The sequence below is a fragment of the Vipera berus genome (genome assembly GCF_964194415.1).
Source record: "Vipera berus genome assembly, chromosome: 2".
Taxonomy (NCBI): domain Eukaryota; kingdom Metazoa; phylum Chordata; class Lepidosauria; order Squamata; family Viperidae; genus Vipera; species Vipera berus.
The window spans coordinates 100,990,491-101,000,662 of NC_138203.1; the positions used below are offsets into that span (position 1 = coordinate 100,990,491).

The following is a 10,172-nucleotide window of genomic DNA, read 5'->3' on the forward strand; positions in this document are numbered from 1 at the left end:
GCTGGCTTAATAATTTAGCAGCTTCCCCTCAACAGTGGAAAGAACAGAAGTAAAATTGGCAAGAATTTGTTTCCATATTCACTTGATTAGGGGACAAAATCTTCCAGGCTCCTGGCCCCTTCTTTCTTTAACTCCTTTTGTAGGGAGCAGAAATGCATTGAGAGGAACAAGATGATTGTTATAGGACTTCCAGTTGCTCATGTCAAGACAGCAATTTTCTACACTTGTTCTTGGCATCAAGACAATTATGATTTATAGAAATATGCAAAACATTTCAAATTCATAAAATAGGTAATTCGTTTATTAGTTTCCTACATCATTCACTACTAAAGTCTCTGAGGGGTATACATAAACCAAACATACTAATATAAGAAATTCCACAATAAATTGAATTATTATTTTAAACATTTCTAAATCTCCAGATCCATCTGTTTCAAACTCCGACCTTGGATTGCCTTCAAGCTGCTTCTATGTTGAGAAGTAAAAATGTCACTGGTGTAGAGCAGTGAGGCGAACCTTTTAGAGACTAAGTGCCCAAACTGCAACCCAAAACCTACATGTATCGTTGGGTGCCGGGTAGGTGTGGCCCATTGGGTGGGTGTGGCTGTGGTAACAACAGACTGGGTGGGACTAAAAAGTTCAATCAGTCAATTCCAACTTTGCGAGATATTTTTTTTCCCCACGAGTTGAAACTGATTGATTGATTGAACCTTTTTTTTTGCACACGGCGGAGGCCTAAAGCAAAAAGGGTTTATAAAACCCAGCTGAAGGCCTAGGACTGGGGCGACGGCGCATGTGCCCACAGAGAGGGCTCTGCGTGTCACCTGTGGCACGCGTGCCATAGGTTCGCCACCACGGGTATAGTTTCACTAGCCTATATTTCTTTCTTTTTACCCTTATCAGGCAAAATCAGCAAAGCAGGAGATGTGTGTAATTATATTACTTTGCACATGTACACATGAACTACTCAGTCCATGTTATGGGCTCCACATGCATGGTCTAAAACATATAATTTATACATATAAAAGGAAAAAGAGAAGACTACAGGGCTAAAACCCATTGTCATAATACGTAGATTGTTCCAAATAGAGAATTCCAAATTTTAACAGTCTAAAGACCTACAGTGGGGAAAATGACAGAAGTATATGCATTAAAGAAGTTGCTTCTGAGTGGGGTGTAAAATCTTGTATGAATGAGGCAGAAAAATTGACTTTTGTTTCCTGGTTATTCTGTGAAGGGATTAAAAAAAAACACCAGAGGTGCATTCAGTCATTAAGTCCCATCTGCGGTACACAATGGTGTAGCACAAACATTCACTTCCCCAATGAGTACAAATAAGGAACATAAGGAGAAAAAAAAATGTTGGGGAGGCATCTGTCTTTGCTTGCTCCTCTGTATTATTCATCTTTGTTCTTTCCTGTTCTAACACATTATTTATAAGCTAATGAAGAACCTGTAGATGGATGCAAAGTGTCTCCTCCTGGAGTTCCGATGTGAAGAAGTGATGTCTATTACTATCTGGCAGAGGCATTCTGCTTGCCTCTATTTCAACTTCCCAATCTGGAGCTACACCATGTCTTGGATTATAGTTATCATTGTCCTCCATCATCATGGTTGAAGATAATGATCCTTCCAGGCTAAGGCATGTTAAAGATACTAGATGAAGGAGCTACTTCATTAATAAGCCCAACATTAAAAAAATACAAAATCCCCTGTGCTGAATCATCCAAAGGATGACACAGTCACTGGGTATTTCAAAAAGAAATTGCAGGAAAATTACAACAAAGACTACCAGTTTTTTATTGCTCACACAAGAATGACAGGTATCATGTAGCCTAACAGCTTTTCCACAATGAATAGGAACAATTATTATCCACACCCAACTTTTCAATTAAAAGCCAAATAAATCTTGCTCCAAGTGATCATTTTCCAAAGACTGAGGGTCCTCTGATCCTTCTGGTTTTGGTGTCTCCTCTAGTCCTGGTTGGTGGGCTGGGGGAAGGGGAAAAAAAAGAAGGTATCACATACAAATATTTATATTGGTTTAGTCTAAATCATGTGAACGTCTCTGGGTAATAACTACAGTATAACCAAGATTAACTAAGCACTGTCTAAGCAAAAAGGAGTGAAACATCAACTCCCAAACTGATTATACAGTAAATAATATCTTCAGAGATTTTTTTGTATTGTTGATGACTATCATAGTAACAGAAACAAAGAACTAGAACTAGCAATTCGTCAAATACTACTGTTTTGAAAACCAATAGTTTTCACAACAATAGTGTTTGCAAGGTAAAAATTAGATGATATATAAGCCAGATGCTATTTCTCTGCTACCTAGGGCGCCTGATACTTAAAACATTTTATGGACTTTCACAAATCATTGTATTTGTGATTATTTCTCTATAATCCCCTTTGAGATTTTTCAATGCAATAAAAAGCTACATTCAAATCTTAGAGTAAAAGTGTACAAGCACAAAAAGGGATTCAGTAATGAAAAAGAAATTACAAGAGGATATTAAAATCATCTTTTTAATACTTCTGTCCATTATAGTAGTTAATCAATAAGAGTTTTTGATGGCGGAAGCACCTCAATCACACTGAATTACAGAATTACATTTTGCCAATGCTGGCACAAGTCACTTATGAAAAGGTATAAGAGGAGATCCCTCTCATTCTACAAAGGGAAGCCAACTGAACTGAAAGCTGTGTTTACTTTAACATAGACAATGGTATAGATTCTATCTCAACCTGAAAGGCAGCAGCCTAGTTTACAGCTACAGGACAGACTGTAGCTGTAGATCTATTTTATTTCCTAAGGCTCATAATTAACTCTGTAGGAACGATAGAGTTTACCACTTCTATTAAAAGTATTTTCTACTTGGTTAAGTGAACTCACACTCAAAAAGCCAGGATACATATAATGCAAGAGACTTATCATCAGATCTGTGATACATTTATTGTATATTTCAATAGTACCGTAGAAGGTTTTGAATGCCAAACAGTGGGGGAGGGGGGAATATTCCATATCACTTTCCTAGTCTAAATATAAGTATCCCAAGCAAATGATTACAAATATATACAATAGTACTACATGGCATGTGACCTGGATACTTGAGAGGCCACCTCTTCCTGGTTACATCTACTTATCCCATCAGATCCCACCGGAGAGGCATGTTACCAGTCCTGTCTACGAAGGAGTTATCTGATAGGATCTAAAAAGAGAGCCTTTTCCACTGTGTTGCCTGCCCTTTACAACATGGTTTCTCTGGAGCATAGCTCCAAACTTGTGGGCCTTTAGCAAGAGTTTGAAAATATAGCTTTGCCACCATACTTGGAGATCTGGTAGTAGGGGAAAGCCTCTTCAATAGCTATGAAGAAAGTGGGCACCGACTGGATTCTGCCACTGATTACGATTATTTTTTCTATTTTTAATATAGACTTATTGACAGTTTGTATGTTTATAGGCCTTTTGTTTGGGGTACTGTTTTAATTGTTGAGAGCTGCCCAGAGCCACTGAAGTGAGATGGGTGGCTATGTAAACAGAATGAATGAATCAACCAATCAATGAAATGTTGATCTATCATTTGGCCCAGAGATTGTTGCAGTTGTCCTTTCAGCCAAATTACTAAAGGAGAACATGAGGCATTGCAATGATGGAAGAAATGGGAAGCTGGCTAAGTTAAAATTTAACAGCCCTGGAAAATCTCTAAACTAGGGCTACCAAATAAGGGTTGCAACTGACTGCTCTTTGTTGTTCCCTGATGGTCATCAGAATTTTTGCAGATCAGATATGACATCTTTGCTCTTATTACATCTAAGAGGCCCTACTGTTCAATAATTCAGAAAGGATCGCTACTCTTGTACTTTATTTTCTCAGTAATAAAATAGAGTTAGCTACTAGTACAGGGGTGTCCAGCCTTGGCTACTTTAAGACTTGTAGCTTTCAACTCCCAGAAATCCCCAGCCAGCGTGGAATTCTGGGAGTTGAAGGCCACAAGTCTTAAAGTTGCCAAGATTGGACATACTTGTACTAAACTCTTATCTGATCCAACTGAAGAAACATGGAAAGGGACAGGGAAGAAGATCTCCAAAATTATTTCAGAGAACTTATCATCCAGATCAAATTTCCTTCAGGTTAAATAATAGGCTTCTTACTAAAAGAGCTTTTATTTTCAAAGGCTGCGGTCAAAGCTGCTAGTTACCGAACTTACCACATCTGAAAACAGATGGAATTATTTCCTCTTGGGAATACAGCCCTTCCGTTACCACCAGAGGGACAGAGCTTTCTTCATGGAGTCCATGAGTGACTTCAGCTTTCTCCTCCCCTGTGGCCACCTGTGTTTCATGACTCTCAGCTTCCTCTGACTGCAATTCTGGTTGTGGTTCTGGTTGTGAAACCTGACGCCGGCCTCGGCCCCTTCCAGTTGCTCTTCCTTTTCGTACTCGTTTCTGACTCTTTTGCTCCCTACGCGAATATACACATAAGAATCACCGCATAAATTCTAGGACCTGACAGATTGCCTTGAAGGGCCTTTTTACTAAAAACATTAACTCCCTTCTTTAATCACATTAAAATTCTCAGCTTAATTATTAAGATTATTTATTCAGCACTTTTCCATTCAAGATGAGCAAACCTGAGTTGATGCCCCAATTCGAGAGAGGATTGAATGTGTTCCTGGACAGTGATTCAACATCCTGCAGAACTCAAAGCCATAGTCCTATCCAAGCAGCAGAGAAAGGTCTGGGCAACAAAGAAAGGTGGTGGTGTCTCTGACTTTCACCTTCAAGCTATTTCTGCTTGAAATGTATTTGTTTCTTCCTTTCTTAGAGGGCTTATATGGCGGCCTCTCTCACATAGTTCTCCCAACAATTCCATTCCTTGCTGGGGTTCCTTTATGTGGTTCTTAGATAAAGACGGGTCAAAAAAATAAACTTAGTCAATGCAGCAGGGGTGGAAAGGTTTGGTCTTATAACAGGAGCTGCAGCAACAATGCTAAGCTGTGAAAAAATTAAAACCGGGTTTTGATACACCATTTCAAAACCTTAGCTTCCAAGGATACTGTACAATGGCAAAAAAAAACCACCACCTGACATTACATATAGATGCAACTTAACACGCTTTGATATGTGGAGATACACACATAAATACAGACACGAACACAAGGTTTTACTGTTTATAACACGGAAATATGTCTATTGAAATTTCAGAAGCCAAAAGGGTAGCTGAACATAATGCTTCATGGTCGAGGGGTTGTTGTTGTTGTTTTGTATGTACTATAGCTCCTTGCTTGTACCTCTATAAGAAGCAGAATAAATGATGCCAAATATTAAATATTGCAAAATAAGTTATTTTAAATTAAATGTTGCAAATCTATTCTATTGGCATATAGGGTAATTTATGAACTGCATCATTCGGGTTTTTTGTGCAGGGAGTTGATTCAATAGGTGTTGCTGGGTAGCTAAGTAAAACAGACGCATTTCCAGAATCATCTAAATTCCAACCATTTGTATGAATGCCTATGGGTCAGCGTGAGAATGAGAAGGGCAAAAGATTCAAGGATACAAATGGGGGATGGCATGTTACCTAGGAATGGAATAAGCAAAAACTTTAATATTTGAGTTGGAATGAAATACTGGCCAAGAAGAAGGGTAGCTCTAGGAGGTGTATTAGGAGAAAGTTCTATATGAGGAAGAACAAAAAAGATGTCTTGTTTTTCTTAGAAAAGAAATCTATTGTGGTTACTTTGGTTAAACTTTAATGTGACTAATTTGTTTTTTTTATGAGAGCAAAAGTAATGTCAGTGTCATTATTTAGACACAAAACATCCTTTTAAAAGCTATGTGCAAACACATCACAGCAGATTGCTTTATCTCTAAAATAAACATCATTTTGTCACCATCCTAATTTACCCCAGAACCCACTGTTGAGTGTCTTTTTCTTCTGCTTCTGCTCTTCTTTTTCTGAGAAGTTCTCGGTCTCTCAAACGGTGTGAAATGCCAACATCTGCAAGAAGGAACAACAGTTGCATGAATTATGCTAAGAGATTACACTGTTAAGAAATCTAAACAGATATTGCAGGAATAGATGCTGAATAAAACAATGACAGAACCATTTCAGCAACTACTACAGAATATATTGGGTTATGTTTAGGAAATTAACTGCCTACAATTAATATGTGCATGATGGTTAAGTTGAGGAGAGGGTTTCAGAAAACTTTTAAATTGGCTACATGAACACAAAGTGAACATTATTCCAATTAAATACTTCCATAATGGCTGAAGGATTTATTGTATATGCTCATCTTTTGTCTCCATTAAAAAAATATCTGCTGAGACAAGCCAGAGAAATAGTAACATCCTGATAAGTCACAATCAGAAGGAAAGTTATTATTTTATTTCCTTGTTCAAACCACTTCAGTGGGTTTAAATATTATTTTAGTATGCAAAATTCAGTAAGCAATTATGCAGCCCAAAGCTTTTAAAAATACTAAAGCTTCATTCTATATGTGTAGTATCTTCATATAATTGTACACAGTCTATGTTCATGTTTATCCATTTAGCTAAACCTATATTGTAATGCAGACATGTCAAACACAAGGCCCGGGGGCCGGATGCGGCCCACGAAGTGGTTTCATGTGGCCCGCGAAGCCATCCTGGAAACAGTGAGGGAGCGGCCCCCGCTGACTTGGCCCCGGCCCAGAGACCCTCCTTCTGCCAGAGACCCTCACATCTGTCCCACTCCTGCCCAGACCCCCATAGGCACCCTTGATGAGAATGATGTACAGCTGGCCACGCCCACCCAGTAGGCCATACGCACTCTAGCCACGCCCACCCAGTAGGCCACGCCCACCCTGGCCATACCCACCCGGCCCTCTGAGGGCAACCGCAATGCTGATGTGGCCCTCAATGAAATTGAGTTTGACACCCCTGTTGTAATGTAACCTGCTATTGCAAGTGGTATAATTCATTTCATTAAAAACAATCGGGTCCATTTTGCTGTGTTACATTTCACATTTGACCCCCCTATCGCAATTCCAAATGAGAGCAGAAAGAGTCATTTTGTTCAGATTAGAGAAATAACATCAGACACTTTTGTCCAAACAGTGAATAAGAACATGGGATAGAACCTTGCTTATTAATTCTAAACTTAGAAATGTTTTTTGTTGTTGGAGATAATATATACAGAACAACCTTAAGACAGCTTATAGTATGGCATGTTGATTTGGGCATGTCAGATTGCATGTGGTATCAACATTTATCATCATCTGAGTAACATCCATCTTGACCAATATCACAATGGGAAATGCCCTCTTTTTCCCCTTTCTTTGGAAAACAATCTGTAGGACATCTTTCTATGGCCATTATAGGATGATATTTTATAGTCAGTTAAGATATGAAAACTATAACATGTGGTAACAACTTCATTTTCTAGCTTGACAGAATCTACATTTCATTTGCCTTTGACACAGAGGATGACACATGTAAGATAAGTGCATCTTGCTCATAAATACTTTTTAACATTTTTCTCAGGTAATGGTTTCCCCAAAGTTTAGGAAATTTCTACTTGATTCTCCTTCATTTGGATCTGTTAATAATGCTATTACAATATGTCATGAGCCTATCAAGAGGAAAAGTGGTCTATACCTATGACAGAAATTAACTCCACACTTGTAATAGAAGCATATCAGCTGTAGCAGTGGTTTTTTTCAGTGACACCTTAAGATTCGCTTATTTATATTCTATGGTATTCAAATATAAGTATTAAAATGGTATCCACTTAGACGGATTATACCGTAAAACAAAGGAAAAAAAATCTTGCATCAGCATATTTACTAACGCCTGCCACCTGATGGTTCTCTGTGGTTTGGATTCATGCAAGACACAAACGTTTGTTTCAATCGAAATGTGGAGTGTTATCCACAGTGTCCACTTCAGCAGCAAGTGAAGTCTCCCTATGCATGAAATGAATCTGTCCACCAATCTTCAATGGTGAGGGAAGCACTGAGTATCTTGCAATGTAAAGAGATTTGCTCTCTTATACCATTTGGCAGATACCTAGTGTACCAACAGTCTCTCGTCATTTCATCATTACACTTTACCATTTTCTATAGTTTTTGCTTTGTACTAATGTCCAACTGGTACAATGAAACAAAATAAATAAATAATGCCGTATATCTCCTCCCCCTCCCCCGCCACAAGTGCCGCATAAAACTGAAAGGTTATTTTGACAAACTGTTCTCTCACAGCAAGGACCACAGTTGCCAAACCCAGCAACTCTCTGGCAACATCATCTGCTCTGATGCCTTTGTTCGACATCACAACAGAAATAAAGAGAAAAGCACTGCGCAATTTGTGATTGTCTATCCAGCAATGGATATTCTGAGTTCAATCTAGAGTTCAACAATAGGATTTCTTTATAAGGCTAATGGACTCTTATGGTAGAGAGGCAGGACATCTGACTAGCAGAAATAATTTTTATTTTTCTTACAGTGATTTTCTCATGCCAGTTCCTTTTCCCAGCTATATTATCCCATTTTCGCACTGCAAGGCTTCTCGACTGGAAACAAGTCTAATACAGTCATTGTATTTATCTGCCTGTTTTTCACATGTATCTCTGCTTTTCCATTTATTATTCATGGCAGCTTGTGGCAGGTGTGGGGAGGCGTGGGGAGAATTAGCAGTGGGTCTAAGACATTTGGCTGCCTGAAGCAGCACATAAAATAGCACCCATCCTTTCCCTAAGTTAAGATACACATGGCATCCAACATGGGATCAAATTATTTTTGTGTCTGAGGTAGAAAATCCCATCAAAGCTTCTTTATTTCCCTGGCAATAAAATCAAGGCAATAAAGTAATAGTTTGCACATCTTTCCTCATGCTTGAAATAAAATGCTTGCATCTGTTCTCTTGACTTAATTGGTGGCTAGCTCTACTGTAGTTATACTTCAGTATTTATCTCGGTCTCTGATTTTCCTTTGCAAATGCCCTGGGCCTCTTTCATTTGCACCACTATAGTAAACTATGTTATTAGAGATATACATTTGTTAGGTATTGCCAAGGTTTGGTTATTCTCCAGAGTTTTGAGGATGAAGACTGGTGGAACATTTTATGTGGGAGCATTTTGAACAAATCAGGCTTCTCTTCATCCATATTTATACCCCTTACTTCCTCATTCTGCATTTGCAACCTTGCAAGAAAAATTAGGTGAGGAGTTTTTAAGATCATCCAATGAGCTTCATAGCTGGGAAGATCCAAACTGATCACCCCAGTCCAAGTCTAAAGCTGTTTAAAAGTAGAGGGGATAACCTTCTGCTATGTTTAACATTTTGCTCGTTTTACATATCTGAAGGAAAAATGCTGAAGTCTAAAGGTGCTAATGCACACAAACAATATTTGCAGAAGATCCTCTCAGTGTTTACTCACCAAAAGCAAAATAAGACTAGAGGGGCAAGGATCAGAGACCAGGTAATTCTCAAAAAATTGCAAACCCAACAAGAAATCCCTTTCCCCAAATAATTTGCATTACCTGCAACCGCATACTCCTCTGGTGTGGCCTCTGGCTGCTGTGGCGTTTCAGAGTACGGATGATCCTTTTCTAAACTTGCCATCTGTAACAGTTTATTTTAATATTTATATAGAAAAAGGAGCTGAGCTCCACCATAAGATCATGTAACGCATCTAATGGTTTAGTCGAAAAAGTTTCCAAAACGGAGGGGGGGGGGAAAATAGATTACCCGCCCTACACATCTTATCTGCCATGGACATGGCTATGTTAATACTATTTTTTCTTATCAAGTTGCAAAGGTGTTTATATTGATGCTAAAAGCCTGACATATCAATTTCCAAACACTTTTTCCTCTCATGAAATAATTATTTTATCAAAGAAATGTGCCACTTTTCAAACATTTTGCATTTGGAAATTCCTGGAAAAACATCCTTACCGCACCATTTAGAAATAATTACCTCCACAAACAGCTTTGGAAAGAATGGTTTATTAGATAGAATTGCAAGCAGCATTTAAACACAGTAAGAATATTCCTCTGGGAAAAAATCTGTTCAAATCCATGTGTGTGTATATATTTGCACGCAGTTTGCTTAAAGATCCCTTGTCCTATGTTTTCAGTTCTCTGAGAATATTCAAATAAACTAGATTTTTTTAAAAGAAAATC

General features: G+C 38.4%; 1 protein-coding gene across 4 annotated transcripts; it reads right to left on the minus strand.

The window, feature by feature from the left end:
• Positions 1-1,776: 1,776 nt before the first annotated feature.
• HEMGN (hemogen) lies at positions 1,777-9,700 on the minus strand. 4 transcript variants are annotated; one of them, XR_014025466.1, is made up of 5 exons: positions 9,530-9,700; positions 5,926-6,007; positions 4,638-5,299; positions 4,215-4,468; positions 1,777-1,992 (listed from the first exon to the last, which is right to left on the minus strand). XR_014025466.1 is itself a non-coding variant. In XM_081320327.1 (4 exons), exons 1-4 carry the CDS (start codon positions 9,609-9,611, stop codon positions 1,892-1,894), a joined length of 531 nt encoding a protein of 176 aa, XP_081176453.1. In that variant the 5' UTR covers positions 9,612-9,689; the 3' UTR covers positions 1,777-1,891. The 4 variants fall into 4 exon arrangements, 2 of the variants coding, with proteins under 2 accessions (XP_081176453.1, XP_081176454.1); XR_014025467.1 differs by having other exon boundaries at positions 4,215-5,299; positions 9,530-9,698; XM_081320327.1 differs by lacking the exon at positions 4,638-5,299 and having other exon boundaries at positions 5,914-6,007; positions 9,530-9,689.
• Between the last annotated feature and the right edge of the window lie 472 nt (positions 9,701-10,172).